Source organism: Passer domesticus, chromosome 4 (assembly GCF_036417665.1).
Source record: "Passer domesticus isolate bPasDom1 chromosome 4, bPasDom1.hap1, whole genome shotgun sequence".
NCBI lineage: Eukaryota > Metazoa > Chordata > Aves > Passeriformes > Passeridae > Passer > Passer domesticus.
Genome location: NC_087477.1, coordinates 58637997 through 58659361, shown reverse-complemented (window position 1 = coordinate 58659361; position 21365 = coordinate 58637997). Strand labels below are relative to the sequence as shown.

Sequence of the window (21365 nt, the reverse complement as noted above, 5' to 3'; positions counted from 1 at the left end):
CGCTAACTGTGAGTAAATCTTTATGTCTAACTTCTACTGGACAGACCCAGGGGAACGTTATACATATATATATATAAATGTTAGGGTTTCTGGTTTTCCACCAGCAGATGTTCATATATCATTGAGGTTTAGAGGAATTTACTGTGTGTATTTTACAGAAGCAACTAAAAATCTCCCACCTGCAAATGATTTAAGCAGCATTTGTTTTGTTTGAGTCCTCTGGTCAAACCAAACAATAAGTGCATTTTCACAAATAGGGACTAGTAATAATATGATTTGCTAAAGTCTAAGGAAGAGTGAGTGGCTGTGCTTATAAATTGTGCTCACTAAAATGTGGCTTTATTTGGATGCCAGATATTTGTGTTCAAACAAAGCACTGAATGTCTAGAATTCAGAAGCCTACTTTGTTTCAAGTTTCAAACTTTACCAGTTTTTTTTTTTTTTGCAGTTTTCTAAAAGTTAAAATAAGCTTTTTGAACTCCTTTGGGAAAATGCATAGTATTTTTCCATAATTCAAGAACAGCTTAAGGTATTTTTTCACATTGTCTCTCCTCCTCCCTAGACTCATCTCTTCTCTTCCACCCAGCATAAAAATAGAAAAAGGCTGTAAAACATTAGTCCCAAAGAGCTATTAATGCTGATTTTAAATTAAAGTTAAAATCATTAGCTATTTATATATCACTCAGCAGAATAAGAGGCAATACATTACAAGACAGGTAAGCACTTTGAAAAATGTTTGAAAACCCCCTTTGGTTTAATGCCATGGTCAAATGAATGTTGTGAAACAAAATATTGAGGCTACCTACTGGATTCTATCCTCTTCTCACTCAGATTATTTCTCTTTTTTTTTTCTGGAACAACAAATAATAACTATGTCTATCACTGCCATGAGGTCATTTAATTCTTTCACTGAGATTCCCAAATGCCTGTTTGTTTCTTCAGCCCATCTTTCCAACAACAGCATTTTTTGTTCCATTTTTACAGTTTCCTAGTGATACCAACTCCTCTTAACAGGGGGACCACACAACGAACCTTTTCAACACAAAAGGACTTCCTAATTGTATCATCTCCACTGACAATGAGCAGTATTATTTTTAACATTTTTGCCCTCCAAAATAACATCAGCCTGGCTCAGGTACGTACACCCTTGAGGAAGGCAGGCATAGGCATTCCTCACTTGCTAGCTCTAGATGGCAACTCGGTTTCCACTCAGTTTGTAAGAGTTTTAGGTCACCTTCCCGAGTCACCACTTTCTTCTCCCACATTCTCCTCTTATCCTGTCCTTTTACCAGTGCACCATAGAGAATTTAGGCACTTTATTCCAGGCTGCAGAATCCACTCTCTGTGCTGGGCTCCCATTCACTTTAATTTGCATCCTTTCCCCCACCCTTCCCCTAAAAACACTATTGTATATCTTAAATCTTAAATTAAGCTTACTGGATATGTTTTTATAGCGTCTATATTTAAATTTCAAGATACCTAAGAAAAGAGAGTGATGCTTTAAAACAATCAGTTCTTTCTTAATCTCTTCAGTGAAGAGAAATTAATTACTCTCTGTCAATGTTTGCTAACAGACATACAGCACATAGAGAACATGCATTTTATTCATGTATACAGGCACACTATATCCAACTATTCTTCAGACTTGGGTTCATACAGAGCTGTAGATGGTAAATCATAAGCCAGATGGTTAATTAGTTGAGAAATAGATGTAACCATTTTCAATTTGTGTCTCCAGCTACAGCTGAGCATGTCCAGATGACAGAAACATACAGTATGCTGGCCTTCATTGTGCTTGGTACAAAACAGAGCTACTGGGACCAGACACATTCATTTCAAAGCAACAGTTTCAGCAGTTTTAATGATCATTTCCAGTTGCTGTTCACTTTGGGAAACTAATGTTTTGCTTAAATATGGACACATTTTAAAAAATTGACAGTTTACTTAAAAATGGACAGTTAAGAGATTTAAGAAATAGTCACACTATTCAAGCTAGTAAATTGAGATTCTGGCAATGTAAACTGTGGAAGATTTCTAGCTCTTCAGAGCAGGAAAGCTCAAAGAGACCAAGTCTGTTTAAAAGCTAGTGAAACAGAGCAAAGCAGCCTAACAAAGTATGGGTAAGTGATGAGGCAGTTGCAAAGGAAAAAAAAGCACTGGTTCACTACTACAGCTGGCCAGCACATATAAACTGAGATATCTCCTGCAGGGTCTGTACCCATGACTCTGCACTCTAGAGAAATGGGCACATTATTGATACTATGGAGGTCCCATAGTATACTAAACTATTTCATGTCAGTTAAGCTGCAGTAATTTAATTATTCCTTCCTTCCTTCCTTCCTCCCTCCCTTCCTCCCTCCCATCAAATAATTTCTATTACCCACTCAATACTATCAACTTATTTCTTACAGAGTAAGATTTCATACCACTCTTAGAACTCAGTTATTATTAACCTGAAATGAACATGAAGTACTATTTTGGATATAGTGTATTGCTAGTCACTATAACAGACTATACACGCTTTAAATGTCCACAGCATTACTTCATCTAATTCTGGTCATCAAATATATTTGCTTTTAGGATATCAATGCATAGACAGACTATGAAAGCTGCTAAGAAGAATAGTAAATTATAAAATGTTAATTCAAAAGCTGCTTCTGAAGAGACCTTTGCCAGTTTCAGACTTGGGTTATAACACCAAGCCTTATTCGTTACCCTACAGTAATGAGGTTGACTTAAGAGGTGACAGTCATGATCTAAGTAGGATCAGAACAGGCCCCATTTCCCAGAGGATTTCATACATTTTAATCACAGGTCAGTACATGCCTGAGGAAGAGATTGAGTAGAACTGATGTAAATACACCTGCCTTTTTATCTGCTTTCTCACCAAAGAATGAAAATCTAGGGCAAAGGATATGAAAGATACAAATGGAATGCTAAATATAAGGAAAGCAAATTCAATGGCTTTGTATTTCCTAATTGCAAGACTTACTTTATCTTAATCCATTTCAGACTGTTTTTAGCTCAGAAATACAACCCAAGACTTACCCTGTCAATCATAACATTCACTAGCTTTGGGGGTTTTCTTACTTCCTGAACTTAAACTAAATGAAAAGAACAGGCCTACAATGTCGTGTTCCATATCCTTTACAGACTGAATCGAGAAAACAGATTTAAATTGTCCTGATTTTGACAATGCTTTTTGAAACATCTTTAGTTTCTTCCTGTGCTTGCTGTTTGACTATTTGATGTGTATTGAAATTGGAGTGTTTAAAATAGGAAAATTGATTTTTATCTGTATACTGGATACATTACCCTACTTATTTCAGATGTGCTTCTGAAGTACCTAAGGAAGTTCAATTAGAAAATATTCTCACTAACAAAAAGAAAAATGAAAAAAACCTAAAAACACTTATCACTGAAAGCAAATTTTTAATTTTTTTTTCCTGAAAAAAAATGCTGGAACATTTTTTATATTTTTTTTTTCTTTTATTGTCTTTTTTATTTTGTACTTGAAGCAATTTAATATGTCAGCTTTTCTAAAAGTAACAAAGGGAAGACTTCTTTAAAAATTTATGCTAATAAATTAGCACTTTTTAATTATGAAAAGCATACACACAAAATTACTTAACAGGCTAAGCCATTACAAAATCTATGAATACCCTGAACCAGTTTCCACAAAACATATTTGGGATTCTGCATTGATACGTATTTTGTATATAGAAAAAAATTAACATAATTTTCCTTAGTTAAACAGTAATATTTTGTATGCTGTTCAGAAAAATTTGTAGCTATTTATAAATTAAATTTCACCTGAAAATAAGGATCAAGTTTGTATATGAATGTGTGACATAACTGGATAAATATTCCATTCCACCATTCCACTGACAGTGATCTAAAATTATAACAAAAGTATCTTTTGTACTTGTAAAATGGCTGCTGAAAACTATCTACATGTACAAGATAACACGTTCCTCAAAACTCTACCTTGAGAAAACCAGAAAAGGTTTCCTCATTGATACTTTAAATATGTTTTAAGAATACAAATGTAATAGCAGATTTATTTTTCTGCAACAAACAGTCAATAGGTAGATTAGGTTGTTAGGTAGGTGTGCTAAGATATATGTCTAATGTCCACAGTTATATTAGCACATATGAACGTGGTCTTAGTTTTAGTCTCTTTAATTTAAAAAGTGTCTCCTTAATTAGAAAATCACTCACCTACAAAGGTAAGCAGGATCACCAGCAAAAGGATAAGGGCACAGATGCATGGAATCAGTATCAGGAGCAACAGTCGAAGGAACTTGGCAGAAGCCAGTTTCTGAGAGCAACCATCCCCCATAGTATCCTCATCTGCTCCTAAGACCTGAAAAACAAAAAATGCAGTTTTATCATGCTGGGGACCATCAGTAATTCCTATGTTTTCAATAGCAGTCCTCCCTCCCTATTACAAAGCTACATGATTTAAATACATGCTGTATATGGCTACTATGGCTACTATATACAAGTTGTATGTAAATTTTCTTTCTGGTGGACAATCTAGAGCAATCCATATAATTTATTAAACTTTACTCAGCATCCACAGACTTACAGCTCCACTGAAATTTCTAAACATTTCTGATGAACTGGATGTTGGATAGGCATTTCATTTGAAAAAATGTAAAATACATAATAAATTTAAGGAATAAGGCTAAGTACAGATTATTTTATAATTTAAAATTATCTATTACTAATTATTCAAGAGCTCCATGTTCTTGTTTCTTTTATTAAAGAATCAACATACTATTATAATCTTTAAGTGACAATAGAAGACTTATGCACAGTAATGATGTCTGATTTTTTTAAGTATTTTATATAACTTAACACAGTATTCTACAATTTGCAAATCACAATTTCTTTTCTATGAGTAGAATACAAAAGAATAGAGAAAAACAATTTTCTGAATTCAACTGAGCTGCACAAAATACAAAAATTCAAACCCTTGAAAAACCCTAAACATGCATTTTATATTTTTTAAACCTAACTCCATTAATACTATGATCGCATATACTGGAGAAATGTCATCATTTTTAAACAGAAAGAAAAGCAAAATTCCAAATTAATATTTAAGAGAAGATTGAAATGGTCATAAAGTCAATGCCCCTTTATTTGAAATTGACCAAAAAATAAAATTTTCCCTGTGATAATGTGAAACTGGATGATAAGTTTATTCATTCCAAACAGTGTCTTCCCAAAGGATGACTAATAGTTTATCCTCTTTGTCAGGAAGATCAATCACATCAAAGTTGGTTGTGTCAGGACACAAGAGTAAAGGCATTCATTACCCTGACAGCCTCTCCCCAAAGAACCCCAAGAGACTGAAGTCTACAACATAAATTATATTAATCTTGTAAATGCCAGTCTCTGTGGGTTATCCCTTTGGCTGGCTCTGTGGGATGTGCCTTTCTGTAAAGAGCAGGTCATCAGACAGACTGGCACAAACTGTTTCTTAAGGAATTACTGCAAAAAGATTGGATTTGTACCACCCCACAATCTCAGTTCCATTTACTACTTTGAATGTAAAGACTGTAGGCATCAGTAGGATTTAGAGAATAATTTTCCATCATTTTACAATGCCTCTTGTTCCAGGATGGCACAAAGACTATCTGGAACGAAATTTTCCTTGCTGATAACAGAATTATCAACTGTTCCTGAAAACTCTGGTTACTAGACACTGCAGACCCTCAACAGACAGCAGAAGCCAAGAAAACTGCATTTGTGAAGTTGTATGTGTCTTTTCTGACACTGCTAAGCATCACGTCATCTGACCACTTTGACACTCATCCAGTGCAGTGTCTGTCCCATGTGACTTCTTTTCCTACTTCCACTGTTCAAACTAAAGACATTAACACTGAAAATGTATATGGTATTGGTATGGTGTGAGCTGCTAGTAGTATCTCACTTGACAGTCTTCCTCCTATTTCAGTGATTCAGTCTCAACACAATCCTACAACTAGATTTATCTAGCAAGCAGGATAGTAACCTTAAAGATGTTGGATTTATCTGAAAATCTGAAACAGCCAGCTCAGGATGAAAATAGAGTGTCTGCTGAAATAGTCTGAGTGAGATGACAAGGTCTGTAATCTGGTCCTCATTTCCCACAACAAAAGAAATATAAATAATATTGCAGAGAGTTAATTGGTTGTCAGAATTGTTTTTTCTTGATCAGCAGCTTATTCAGAATTAGTAAATGTTTCAAATCAAGACTTCAGGATATCTCAGCTTAATTAATGCCCTTGTCCACAAATGACATCTAGAACATTCAGTCACAGGTAAAGTTAAGGATTTAGGTGGTTATTAGGAACTTTAATCCATGTGACATTCAGACAGTACCTGCTTGACTTCCCACAGTCCACACTTGTGTGCCTTGTCTTCAGTGTCTGCCTGACATTTTGCTTCTGGTAATGCTGGAATCCAGCAGCTTTAGCTGCTGCACTCATAGCAGGCTTCTCTGAATTCCACCACCTGGGTTTGCACAGCCTGTATTAGGCCCCCTTGTGAGTTCTGAGTACAGGTAACAGAGGAATTACACAACTCAGCTATGAACACAGATCTCCAAAACACCGCCATAATTACTTCTGAAAGCACAGACAACGATGCAGTAGATGCAGTGCTCCCACAGGAAAGGGGGCAATTGAGTTCAATACCCTATTTTGCCTGAAGCAGTTCAAAAATCAGATCTACAACTGAGCAGACTATCACAACCACATGAACACAGACTCCTCTTGAATCAGAGCACGCCATGCCTTGAAATGATGATATTCTATAAAAAGAACCTCGTTCTCCTAGGCCAGGCAACGAGTAGGACCATCACTAGACAGCCCAGTGATCAAGGCACTCAGGAGCTGATTCTTTGTTTCTTCAAGACAAAGCAAATTTTAGATGCAGCTCATTTTTCTAAATAAATGACTCCCAATTGAGATGCACTTCTTGCAAGTCCCAAGCAGAAACATCCAACTCTGCCCAGTGTAATACAAAGTAAATTCTGACCTGTGACTCCACAAAGAGTTTGTCTCAGGAGTAAAAACTTCGCAAGAAAGAACAAAACTTTTGTTCTCAAATATTTGAAAAAACATTCAGAAATAATATCCATCATCACTTTTTTACTCTTTTTGTGAAGAAGGGATGACATTGATTATTCTGGAGGTACATGAGATCTTAATAATCTCAAGCACAAGTTTTTAACTGACAGCAGTTACGACCACTGTCATATATAAACCTTAGAGTTAACCTAGCAGAAGTATTAAATATGTGCTAATTAAAACAACGAGCTTCTGGTGACTCTCTGCTTCTGTGAGAAATGTTTTCTAAAGTCTACTATAATTGTAAATACTACTTATTTTACATAAATGTTCAATACTAAATGAGAACATCGAACATTTTCTTTCTTGTCTACTCCTGAAAGCAATAAATCTCAAACTGTATTGACAACTCACTGCCACAGACTTTAAAATGGGCTGTTGTATCCAAATTTGCTCTTAATGATTGCTCAAGAAAAGAATGCTGTATTGTAAAAGAGATGCTTCTTTAAGCACCATGAATTGCTTGTTCTGTAGAACAGCAAAGTAAATATTTATAGGCAACTAAACAGTATGTTGTATTTACCCTTCTATGGGAAAAGAAAAACAATACACCTATTTAAATCATCATCATCAGTGACTATGTAAGCATAAATTAATTTTTCCAGTTTCCCAATATTACCATTTTCCATCACTTGAACATCGACATTAAGTATTTTCTGTCAATTTCTCTGATGAATATGAACTAAAACTAGAGACAGTGTTGCTGGTTCCTATATCAACAATGAGAATTTAATGAACTGTCCCATAGATAAACATGAATGCATTACATATACTGTTTGTATATTCCCTGACAGTATTTCTTTTCCTCTTGCCATCAAATATTGCAATACACTAATAATACATGCACCAGCTTGAAGTGCTCTAGCATGACAATGGTATCTGCATAAACTGCAGATGTGCTCCGTTCTCTCAGTTCTAATGAATAATGCAATAGAGGAACAAATAATAGACTAAAGACATAAATAATGGAATCATCAGATAAAAATGGGCCTATGGAAGGAAGCAGGGGTGCAAAATGCTTATTCCTTGGCTCACGTCAAGCTTCTAGGTTAGTGGCTGAGAGGAAACCAGTCTCCCTCAACTCTGTGTGTAGTTAATAGTTTCTCTGACTCATTCTCTAAGACTGAGGTACCCAGTAGATACACATATATCTCCCTTTCCAAGGAAAGGTCAAGAAGACTTAAAAGCAGGATCCTTGAGGGCCCACTGAAAGACATCAACTCTAAATGCTAAAGATTTCAAAATAAAATTGATTTAGTCAAAAATCTACAACACTGGACTAAAACATATTCTGAATACTTGAAGAACTGGTGCAAGTTCTCTTCTAACAACTGCTATTAGAAAACTCAGTCTAAGAAATAATTTTGGAATTAAATATCGTGTGCACTACAATTAGGAAATATCAGCATTTGTTTTTTAAGTCAACAAGTCATTTGCTTTTAATACAAACAGGTTTTGTATTTAAATATAGTCAAGACAAGAATATAGTCAGAAGAGAGGATGCCTAAAAATATCAGATAATTCCTTCTGACAGCTAAGAAGTTTTGTCCCTAACAAAATTACATTAACTGCTGCTTACCTGACTGTCATTCTTTCAGTAATGACTGCAAGAAAGGAAATAGACTAAAAAGTAATTCTGAGCTTATTTCAGTGTGTATTTTTTTAAAAAGTCTAGGTTTATCTAGGACTGCTGGATCAGACTGCTTAGTTTATTTTCTGGAACCACAGAGGGAGGAAAAAAGTAAGATGGCAAAGAGTGTGTAGTCCCATCTGACTGCAAAAAGACTAAGAATTCATTGGACCAAAATTTACAGCTTATTTTCTGCAAGACATGGAAAGAATCTGATCTCATGGCTGTCATTTCAATAACATACCTGTCATATTAAAGCAGAGAAATGACAGATTATTACATTAAGATTTATGGGTGAAAAGACTATGGCAGCATGCAATTTTCCTTTTAGATACTAAAAGTATCTAAGTTACTAGTCTATGAAACAGCCTGAATCATGGTATAAGCACTTGACAAAAATATCTCCTGCTGTTGTCACCACAGAACTAACAGATGTTCTCCCAATAAAGAAGTATCATTAGGGCTAATTGCCTACTGTCAGTATCTTCTGTGCATAATGGGTCTCTACACAGAAATGTAGAAGACATCTCATAGATCAGAAGCATTAATGTTTCTTAAGCAAGCCATACACCAAAGCATTATTTAGTGTTTGTAATGGAAAGAAACAGAAGGAAGTACTACCATGAAATGCACAAAGAATGTCAGGGGGCAGTACATAGGTCACCTCATAATGCCATTGTCCTCAGAAGTCCTGAGGAATCTGCTATGCAGCCAAGCAATAATTATGTAAGATTATGAAAACTATCTGCAGCTCTTTCCATATCCTTGATACTGTTCCTCTTCTAATGTTGAAGCAGTGCTCAGTTGTCAGCTCTTGTGATTTCATCTACTTTGATGATGCCAGTCTTAAATCTCTAGATACTGGACTGACATGACCATACCAGCCATTACAGCTGTCCCTTTGCCATTAGAGGAAGATGGTTCCCACCTGTTATGGCTACAGAGCAAATACTGAACACGTGAAGTGTCAATGTTTAAGCACAAAACATTACATATATATAAAAATGTAACCCTACTCACAGCCTTTTCTGATCAACTCATAATATTCAAAGGCCTGGTAATGAGTAAGAGAAGCTGAAAATGGCCTATGTTTTTTATCAGTTCTGTCCTGTTTACATGAATACTAGAAGTCAGCAATGCACCCCCATTCGATTACTTTATTTTCAAAAAAATGTAACACCATACTTCAACAGTCATTGTAACAAGTAGAAAGTGTAAGATAAATCCTCCAAAGGCACAAATTCACATGTTAAAAACACAAGCAGGCAAAAACTTGTATAATATTTAATTTTTAGTCTTAGAGGAATTAGAGAGCCAAATTGAAATGGACCCTGATGAATAAATGTTAAGGTAGCATAAGAAACTGGACACTAAGCAGCTTTTGTCTGCAAATACAAGCAGTACCCAAATTCTAGCGTACACAAATTGAATAACAGTAGTGTCATAGTTATTCTAAAAGGAAATACTGCCATTTAGAGGGGAAAAAAACTTCTCATGCAGTAAAGCAGAAAAAAAAAAAACCAAACAAAACCCGAACACTTTTTCATACAGAAGGCAGGGGAAAAAACCCAAACAAACAACCCTTTTCATATAGCAAATCAGCAAACATGAAAAGTATGTTATTATCACAAAGTTGTTATTTGCCAATAAAACACACTATTTTCCCGATAGTTCAAGTTCACTGTAATCTTGTAACTTTTCCCAGGGAATTCCATATCCTCGGACAAAATACAAATTGCTGACATAATTCATTAGAAGTTAATTTTGATGGTCAGACCTCCTTTCTCTTCCATGAAATTAATCAACCCAAAATACGCAGTATCCCACTAATATAAATGTTATATAAAGCTGGGCATATCTTTCCAAAATAAGTATTTGGTTGGTGCCAGAGGCCAGATTCTTTTGCTTGAAGCATAAACCTGAAACACATTTAATCTTTCTGATGTATATTTTCACTTAAAATAAGTAAGGTGTAACTGTGTCAGTGATGTTTCATTTGTGTTGAAGAAGATGCAAGGTATAAAATAATGTGATGTTTTTGCCTTTCACACTACCACATAGACCCAATGACCACTTCTATTCAACAGACTTTTCAAGCTGTTTTTAATCCAGTTTGAGAAACAGTGCTGCAAAAATCAAACTGGGCATGACCAGAAGTCAGTCACCAATTCAGATTTACAAATATTTATGTGATATACTTTCCTTCCATTCCAATTTGGAGTTCTTGACTCCCGATAATTTCAGCAGTTTTGTGAGCCATTGTAACCATTTTGGAACTGAGTAACTGAGGAGGTATGCAGGAGAAGCTGAGAAGGGACAAGGTGACATGCAGGTATGTCTCCACGTTCAGTGACAACACTGTTCTTATGCTGCTCCAGCTTTAGTTTGAGCGAGTCAGCAGAAAGTTTGCTGAAACCAAATCCCAAGGCACACCTGTGGTGCTCCACTCACCTGTGTGTGGGAAACCTTTCACTTCCACCTGCCAAGCGAGATCCCCTGTGCTGTGTGCCTGCTGCGCTGTCCAGTGTGACTGCAGACACCTCCTGCACAACCCACCCTCACTCTGCATTTCTGCCTGAGGAACAACCAGCCATCAGAGCCACCCAACATGCACCTCCAAATCTGCTTTTATGTGGCGTGACAGATAAACACTGTGCTGCCGGTGGTGTTGCCAGCACCCAAACTACTATCTTTACAATGTATGCTCAATTGAGAGCCTGCTTCTGGTGCAACTTCTCTTTCATAACTCATTCTTCCCTTTCTGAGGGCTTTGAGGGAAGTGGAAGTAAGTTGTCTGGCTGCAGTGCCTGTCAGACACAGGCACTGCAGCCACACAAATTGGAGTTCTAAGTTTATTCTCATTTCATCTAGTTCTTTAGGGAAAGAATACACTGTTCTATCCTGGCAATGTCATGGACTATAAAGGCACTTTCAAAAACATCTATTTGGTATCAAAATAAACATAAATAATTGGTCTCCCTAAAAATATTTTATTTAGACATCAGAAAGCTACTGAAAAAGTATTGACCTTGATTCTCCATTACAGGTAACCTGTGCGTAACAACATCTCATGCAAAAGATGGAAGCGGAAAAGAAAGGATTTTCATGGATTCCATGTGTGATACCAATAACTGTTCTCCATCTCATTATAAATAAGAGCTAGACACACCATTAGCCATATACAGTCAGCACAAATCAGTCTTGAATCAAACTAGAAAACAGGGAAAAAAGGATATTTATCACTACAAGAGAATAGTAGTGTTACTCTTAAATACCAATATGTTTTGTAATCCCTTCATTTTTAAAAAGAAGTGCTGCTGTATAACGATTCTGTTTTGGCATAAATGTTAATTGTTTACATACTTAGTTATATATTGTACATATTTACAATTATTTATCATTTCACTGATGTAAACTTAAAACTACTGTGGGGATACTTCCCACATTTCCAAAGGAACTTAACTGAATTCTCAAGAATGTTGAGATTAGGAAACAGTACAGCTAATGCAAACTTACTACATTTCTAAGTTCTCTCTTCTTTATTACTCACAGCTGGTGGCAAAGATGTGTGATGCTGCCATTCCTCATAAGATGAGCAATGCTGCCATTCCTCCTAAGATGAGCAAGGTTCAGTAAACATATGGAAGATAGCAAAGATTTTTTAAAAACTCAAGTGTGTATAAAAGGCAGTAATTTTAAGGATTCAACTATGGTTAGCATTATCAGATACTTCTCAGTGCCAGAGCACGAACACCCATTCAGCCCACTTCCACAAGCAGTGGGAAATTGTTCTGGGGAAAGTACTCTTTAACTAATGCAGAATTCATGCTCTAGGGGTTCTTAGTTTTCTTTAAGTTGCTACGGCTTGAAAAATTACTCATGGAAGTTTCCACAGTGCCGTGCTGTTTTTCTGAACACACAGAGAGACTATTCTAATGCTTTCCTGACTACCCAGATGTTCATTGCATTGAGCTAAGCACGCTGAACAGCGATGGCAAGCCTCTGGCTACACACTGCTGAGAATCACAACCCAGCAAGCAGGGAGTAAGTAACACAGTACCCTCTTCAGGTTCCTGCCTTGCTGAGAATTCAATGAGCAGATGTCTGCAGAAGAGCCATTAGCATAAAAAGGCAAATTTGAAAACCATTAAAAAAAAAACACAGAAAAATCTTAGTGGCCTGCTTTCTGACAATAAAAAAAAAAAAGAAAAAAAAAAAACCAAAAACTTTTTGAGGGGGTGAAGGGGGATACTGCTAGAGGAAAACCTCCTCTTAAAAGAATTTTTCAAGCCTGGAAAACTATAAAGGGTAAAAAGAAATCCTGCCTGTCCTGTGGCTCCCATTCAGTTTATCAGTCACCCACTGCCTGTGTAGAAGCCCCCCCACATACAAGGTAGTTAGGGCTCATAATTGGACATCCCTTTTTTTCCTGTTAAGGCCTCATCAGAAGGTTTAACCCTCTGTGCAATGCCTACTGCTGATGATGCAATTGCTTAACCCATTTAAAATCAGAAACTTTCAATCACATTAACTGGATGGCAAACTAGAATGCAAGCTAAAAAATTGCAGGAGTCTTTTTAAAAGCACGTGTCTCTTTATCTTTCATGCCTTTTTATTAATTTTTCATTTAAAAATATTACTCAGCTATAAACATCTACGTAGAATAAATTAAAATTTAGGATTTGAATGTATTGTGTTAACTTTACTGACTTTTTTTATGAATTGTGATAAAAAAAGATACTAAACCTTGGACCAAAGCTAAGGCCAACAGCAATATTAATCAAAGGAAAAGATGTGATTTAGTGTCAAAGCAAAGCCTTATCTGTTCAGCATAGCTGGATTTTTATTTGACCTCCTCCCAAAGATGAAAATGGGTTTACACAATGTCACAAAGGTCAATCACCTACTACCTAAAAAATTTAGAGGTGACTCATTCATTTTTCAGCAGGATACCACTTTGTTCAGAAACATGTCATCTTTGAACATTTTGCTTCAGTAAAAGAAAATAAAGAAAGAAAAGAATATCTTTCAAAACTACCAGGACATTGAGACAGAAATGTCTGGAGAGGTGACCAGAGATTAAACCTACTCAATACTGCTGAACTTACCAAAAAAAAAAAAAAAGGAGTCGATACAGAAAACTCAAGATTAAATAGGTTAACAAAGCACTTACATTGGTGTATATTTTTGACTATGACTTTTACATAATAATGAGGTTTTATGGATCACATAAAGATTTATGGGATAAAAACATCCTTCTAAGTCACTGAAACAATAACAATCTGATTATTTCATCAAATAATAAAAATTCTACTGTATTTATGCCTAGGAATATTCAATTTGTCATCCCTAGAACAGATGCCAGATTTTCTTCCACTGACATTTTATTTGGAAAACTCCAAGAGTCATAGAATAATCCCATCTATGATAAGAAAAAAGCAAATGGAAACCATCTGGATTCTCAAATCATCCAGACTACCATCAGCACTACTCCATATCTCTCACTTTGTAGGGAAAAGGATTTGTTAACAATCTTTAAACACATTCAATCATCATTTCAGACTTCCTTTCCAGGCTTGTGTACATGCACTATAAATTATTTAAGCTAACACCCTTAAAATGGCTGAGCAGGGACAAAACAAAGCTTATGAAAAGGCATTTACTACTTAATTCTTCTGTTATGTAGTTGCTGCCTATCAAAAGGCAATGTGAGAAAAAAAAGAGAAGAAAGATAGCTACTTACTTTACTAGGAACTTTATAGCTCCTAGTATTCTTTCAGATATATTATCCATTTAGGCAGTATTTGCAGATGCACAGAACTAGCTTTTTCAAACAATAAAGTATCTCTCAGCAACATCTATCGCCCAATAATGGCAAAAAAGGAAAGGCTGTTAAGGCAAGGTGGGCTCAGCTGTCTGTTTCTTCCTGGAGATGTGAAAATGCAGGAGGCTGGGAAAAGCCTGAGAAACGTAGCCTGTACTGCTTCTATAATCTTGAGGCGCCACTGGTTTCAGGATAACTTTAACACAGGCAAAATGATCCACCCAGCAAAAAATTTGACATAAAAAGCAGCAGCAATGGAAGACATGTCCATGTTGCTCCAGTGTCCCACAGAAGTCAGGAGAAACGTGACTGTGTATTACAGCTATCTGCTGTAACATGAATGCAGAGCCGCAGGACTCAGAGACGTGGGATGGAAAACTTCTCAGTGCTACCTACCAGAGGTTTTACTTCCCAGAGAAAAGACCTGACTGCTTTCTGAAATCACTAGTAAGATGAAAAATGCAAGGAGCACATAACCAATTTCTCACTGCTTCACTCAGAGGCAGAAAAGGGAGAAAATGAGAGTCTCTTTCCTTAGGAAATGCTTCCTGAATCTTTGATGTTATCAAGAAATTTTCAATAATATCAGAGTGATGGTATAGGCTATTTTGAAACTAGGAGTTCTTTTGAGGTGATGAACAGTAATAGGAATTGCTCTGGGCAGCCACTACTACTGCTAAATCACTGCCACGCGAAATCTCTCTCTGACATCAAACAAATCAGTTCTGAAAGATTCTAGTTTTTAAAACACCGGGGTCTGTACATGGCAGAATTGAGCGTTAAAGGTTTTAGGAAAGGAAGAAGGGAAAGACAGACTTTGACAATCACCAACCAGTGATTGCAACAGCACCGTACACCAAATATTGGCATCTCCCTGAACTACATTAATTGGAGTAGATGAAATCTGATGCAGTCCTAAAAAAGGGAACTCTATCTTCACTTCCTTTCCCTTAAAGGACTAAGTGAAGACCAAGTAAATGTTCAATATACAAAATACTTCTTTTGCAAGAAAAAGTTGGCCTTGCAATTCTGGAAGAATAATAGCTTACAGGAGCACCTGCAGTGATGCAACCTGACAGTCTTTTTTCCTACAGACTTACAGGAGATGTCCCCCAGGGGCAGAGCTTGAACCATCACAGCACAAACTTCACCATTCAAAAGCAGCTCTGTCAGTATCCAATTTTCAGCCTCTATTAAGTTTCTAGATGTTAACGTGCTAAAAAGTTACCTTATGCTGGAAACAACTCAAAAAAATCAGAGAACTGTAAACTGTGTGGCACCCAAACAAGCAGATGATGCAAAGGTTCCACTCTAATGACAGAAATGATGAAAAGGAACAGAAGGATGGCTGCTGGATTATTTTCATCCCTTCATGATTCAGGGATGGAGGAATACAGACAGAGAAGTAGACAACCACAGAGGCAACACTGCTACTCTGGTGAGTACCCTGACCACCACTAATGTCCCAGTTGCATGGACATCCACGTAGATGGCAAGCTGCTGCCAGTACAGGGACTGGAAGTTTGGCCTCCTTGAGAACAGAGCAGGAGCTGCTGAGTGCTAGGTATGTCCAGTTCCACCTGGATCCGCACCACAGGACAGAGATGAGCCCACCAAACAAGTTGGTGGTGACTCCATGAACAAGTATTTAAGAAAGGGCACACACACACAGAAGAGAAGGAGGAAAAGAGTGAGAAAGAGCAGTGCCAACACCAAGGTCAGTGAAGTGCATGCTCCATGGTAGAGCAAATACTTCCAAAAGGACTGCAGCCCTTGGAGGATCCACACTGGAGCAGAGGATGAGTAAGAATGAAGGAGAACCACAGTCCTTCCCTGCGCTGTTCATTGCCTCACTGAAGGGACTGAGTGCCACCAGTGGTGATAACAAGGGGGAAGGAGAGGAGCCTGGAGGGAAGCTGAGTCTGGGAATTGGGAATGAGAGGTGTTTTCCTGAAGTGTTTTAATGCTTGCTTCATTTTTTGTTTTTGTATCTGAATCAGTCAGTAGGTACTAATCAGTAACAAACTAATTTACTCCACTCGAGTCTGTTTTGTCCATGATGGTAATCAGGAAGGGATCTCCCAGCCTTTACCCTGACCTATGAGCTTTCTCATTCTATTTTCTCCCCCATCCCACAGGATGGGGTAGGGAGAGAGCAAGTGGCCATGTGGCACTTGGCTGGGGGCCGAGGCCATGCCACCACTACCCCTAGAGTCGGCTGCGCCCCAAAGGGCACTGAGGGCCAACAACTGTGACATGGATGACACAGACGGACAAGGCATAGCAGCATCAGACAGCATTTTCTGGTGCCTGTTGCTGGCTTTAGCCTCCAGATATTAAAGTTTCACAGGTAAAACAACCAGAAATAATAGATGCACAATTTAGTTACAAGCACTGCTTAAATTATAATGGCTTAAAACCATAGGCAAGGAATATCTATCCCTTCAGGGGAGCAGCTGTCTGCACAAGGTAGGCACAGGATGGAATCTCATTCAGACTTCAGAGGTAGCAACATTCTCACTTCTTTTTGAAATTAGAATCTCTTGCTTGACAGTCATCTCATTATTATTTTTACATTTAGGATATTAACCATTATTCATATTTCTTTCATCTTTAGTTAGGCAAGCAGAAATTAAAAACGCTACTTGGAACTATCTGTTCCACAGCAAAAATTAATTACGCTTCCATCTGACAGCAAGAAAAGCATTCACCACTGGGGCATTAAAGTGTACACAGATTTAGGAACAGGGGGAGCTCTCAGCGCTGACGGGAGCGCCCAGGGGACAGCGGGAGCCGGGCCCGCTGCGGCACCGAGAGCCGGGGGACCTGCGGCGGGGCTCCCCGGCAGCTCTATTTTTACTACGGTATGTTTTGCATTCAGACTTTCCACTGCAGGCGGCCCGGGTCAGGGGATCCGCTCTGCCGGGGGAATCTGACAGGTCAGCTCAGCCCGAGTTATTTATAGAGGGCGGGGGACTGAGGGAAAGGATGCGATCGGCATCGTATTCTGCCGCGGGGCTGCGGACCGGGAGAGGCACCCAGGAGCAGCCCCCCCTTCACCCCTCATCAGCACAGCCGGGCAAGGCGGCCGCGGCCGGGAGAGGGGACAGCCCGCTGGACACGGGGACAGCCCGCTGGACACGGGGGCTGCTGCGGCGAGAGCCAAAGGGACAAGGCCCAGGCGCTGCACCTTCCCTCTTTGCCCCCACTTTAACTGTGGCGAGGGCCACCCCACTCCCCGCAGGCCCAGCAGGTGAGGGGGCTCTCACCCCTGGCACCCAGAGTGAGGCCCAGGACAGTTGTAGGTGAAACCGCTCACAAGGCAGCAACGGACTGCGGAGGGCCAAGAGAAATAAAAATCCAGAGGCAATGTGAGTAGTCAAGCTGCAGCTACCTGGATACTGTCTTCAGTCACTGCTCCGAGTCTGCAGACTTTTGCAAGGAGGATTTAACCTTTCTTTCTCCTGCTATGACAGTCCATCACTTCACAGCAGGTTATCACCTACCCTTCTCCCCTGGCACTGGAGAACTGCATGTACCCAGCCTGCCACTTATGAGGTCCATTCCTTTTTGGTTAGGGAAAGAAACTGGGACAGACTCAAGCATCAGTATTTCAAACTGCCCCCCTCAAGCCCTGCTGCTTACTTAGCTGCTTCATCCTGAAGGCATTTAAATATCAGGAGGTGTCTGGCAGCCACATTTGAAAGGGCCTAAGCTGCATGTGCAAGTCTAAAACTGCCCTGCAAGTGGCCTGACATCCGCCCCTGCCAAACCCTGGCTGGCATTCAGAAACAAGACATTCAGCTGGCCTTGTAAGCACTTGCTAAGGATATCTGACATGCTGACAGGACTCTTCCCACACAATGTAGCTATAACCACCATATTTTAAAACCTGACTACACCAGGAGATAGTGCCAGTGTATGTAAATGCCTAACAGCACGATCTGTTCAGCCTGAAAGCAGATGACCTGGTACCCAGGGCCTCCCGGTCCACGTGGGGTCAAAGCCACAGCTCCCACGTCCTAAGGAAGTGCCAGCAGTGCTTATATTGTGTCTCCTGGACTGGGATGACCTGAATCTGCTGGGCCTCAGCATGGCAAAGATTGACAGAGCTCAGACAACCACTTAGCCACACTGAAGTGCTGTCTTCCCGCTTGTGAACAAAGGGTTTGTTTACAGTTCACCATTTGTTGGTTAGAGCAGTTGAGCAGGAGCTGCTGGATTTCTTTGCCAGATACAACAATCCCAAAATTCCCTTGCGTGTTTCACCTTCACTTGAAAGGACCATTCTCCTTCTGACAAATGAGATTTCTGTCTAGGTGCTTATCCACCTCAGCCTCTACACACATTCCCTTGTCTGGCTATGAGACTAATGACAAGAAATTATGTGTCTGGCAATACATGAGCTTAATACAATGCCAGGACAGTAATGTTTCTCAAGGGAGCTGAGTGCTAAGACCTAAATATGTATATCAGCTTAGCAGAAAAAGAAAAATTTAAAAAAGGGCAACTCCTACATTCAAGTAAACCCACATTTTAAAATAATTACTGGCACTGTTAACAGTCCTGGCTTTAACTTGTATCTGCAGACATCATCAAATACATAATTAACAGCCAAACAATAACAGAGATATATAAAATTGCCCTGTGCACATTTTATAGAACACCTCCAATCATGACATGTTTCCAACCATCTACATACAATACTTTTAATTCACTGGATACTCAAGTTATCTGCATACAGTTGAGTGCCAGCTAAGACTTGTGCAAAGGAAGTGAATGTTTTCTTCAGTTTATAGTTCCAGCTATTTTTTAGTTCCAGCTCCAAAAGCCTCAGGAAAAACAATATTTTGTCCTGATGGCCTCATGAGATACTAAAAGGACAAGCAAACTCCTTTAACATGGGAAAGTGTGCTGTACTGCCTGGCTCACCACCATGAGAGCTTTCTCAGGAAAATGAGTGCTAGTGGCTTCCTTAAAAATGCATGCTGAGTGAGGATTATATGTGGGGTTGGAGGTCCAGGCTTCTCCACAGGCAGAAAGACCTGTCTGCCTGTTGGGGTACTTCATAAACGGCCTTTGGCGGAGAGAAAAAAAGTCAGGAGCATTTCACTTCCAAAGGAGGTTTAAACACTGTTTAAGATTCCCTTGTTCAGCTGGAGGAGTCCCCATCTTTCTACAGAACCTAGATGCCCAAGGTCCTCTGGGGATGCCACCAGCTTTTATAGGGACACAGGCAGAGCAGTTCTCTAATTTCTTGCATTACAACTTTTTTGTTGTTTGGACTCTCTCAGTGATACATTCATTCATCCACGTGCCACAGCAGCCAAGAAGCTTGTAACAGAGATCTCCAACTAGAGCATCCATTACAAAAACAAACAAAAGAATTCAGTCCTGCTGACTGGTCCATCTTTTAGGAACACAGGAAGGGTGTACGTACCCATATGGAAAAATCCACTACCATAATCTTACTGATGAAAGCCAAAACTTCCCAAGAGATCCCGTGAATGCATTAGAAGCTCTAGATATTTGATTTCACTTCAGTTTCATAATCTCAACCAGACTGCTAGTAAATTAAATTGTCTGCCATTAAATGCATCAAAGGACTCTGTATTTTAAATCAAGTGGAGCAATGATACTACTAAAGAATACTGCCGTGTTTATAAACTTGTGGAACGCCCTGCTGTGCCATTTCGGTCGCGTACGGTCGGTGTGACAGCTCGAGAAGCTCCGTCGCGCTCTCCACAAGCGCCACGCATCAGGCTCAGCACTCCGGTCCCTCCCGGGGCAGAGGGCGAGGGCAGCCGGTCCCTCCCCGCGGACGCTCCCGCTCTCGCCCTGGGCTCCCCGCTGTCCAGCGGCGGCCCCCGCCCCTCTGACAGCGCACCTGCGAAGGGAAGGGCAGGCTGAGGGGACCCGCCCTGCAAGCTCGCACTAGCGCAGCAGCCACCTCCTGCAAGTTCCCTCTCATGCAGCCTCTCCCCTAAGGGCAGCAGACCCCATCCCTCCGCACAGGTGTGTGCTGCGAGACTGCCCACACCACACCTGCGCTGTGCCCTCCGGACACTTGCAACCACATAGGCTGGCTCTCCCTGTAAGGATTAAGTGTCCCCTCTGTGGGGGCACTGTGCCCCTGAAAACCTCCCGACGGCTAGCGGTACCATCCCGCCGTCAGCCGTGGCAGGGCCGTGGGGGTCCCTCCACCCGACCGCAGGGTGCACCGATGCAAGGACAAAGCCAGCTCCCGCTGCTGCCGGGGGGCGACTACCGCGCCGGGGTCACGGTGCATCGCCTCCCCGGGAGCCCAGCCGCCCATGGAGCTGCCATGACAGCCCGGACAGAGGTTAAGCCTAAACTTTGCTCCCGCAAATCCTGGCCGGACCTGCTGTCGGATTCGGCCAACTTCCAGCGGCAGAGCATTTACCGGGCACAGCAGGCCCGCTGATCTTCCTCGTTTGGTGAGAAAAGCGGGGCGAGGGCGCCGCTCGGCTCTCCCGGAGACATCGACACGGAGCGCTTGTTGGCTGCGGCTCACCTGCAGCCCGCGCCTCTGAACGCGGCCGTCCCCGGCGCGTCCCCGCAAGTTTCGACACAGGAGCGCTCCGGGACGGCCCCATCGCGGCAGCTTGGGCACGGCAGGTCACTTGTTCCCGGCCGTCCCCAGGCCGCGCCTCCGGGGGACTCGGCTCCGTCCCTGCCTCCGAGCCGCGGGTTCGCTCTCGCTACAACAGCTCGGCGGGCTCGGAGAGGGGACGGCCCCTCCCTCCTCCGCCTGCCCGAGCACCCTAGC

General features: G+C 40.3%; 1 protein-coding gene across 8 annotated transcripts in view; it reads right to left on the bottom strand.

Moving 5' to 3' along the window:
- CORIN (corin, serine peptidase) overlaps positions 1 to 21365 on the bottom strand; it is a 119427-nt gene that overhangs the window by 97731 nt on the left and 331 nt on the right. Inside the window, exons 1-3 of one of the 8 annotated variants that reach the window (XM_064418248.1) lie at positions 17970 to 18124; positions 12268 to 12364; positions 4222 to 4366 (exon numbers count right to left, since the gene is read on the bottom strand). In XM_064418248.1, coding sequence (XP_064274318.1) covers positions 4222 to 4342 — 121 coding nt within the window. In that variant the 5' untranslated portion in view covers positions 4343 to 4366; positions 12268 to 12364; positions 17970 to 18124. Of the gene's footprint in view, positions 1 to 4221; positions 4367 to 6372; positions 6544 to 12267; positions 12365 to 17844; positions 17865 to 17969; positions 18199 to 18220; positions 18322 to 21365 lie in introns of those variants that run through there. The other 7 variants (XM_064418249.1, XM_064418251.1, XM_064418250.1 and 4 more) reach the window with 7 other exon arrangements.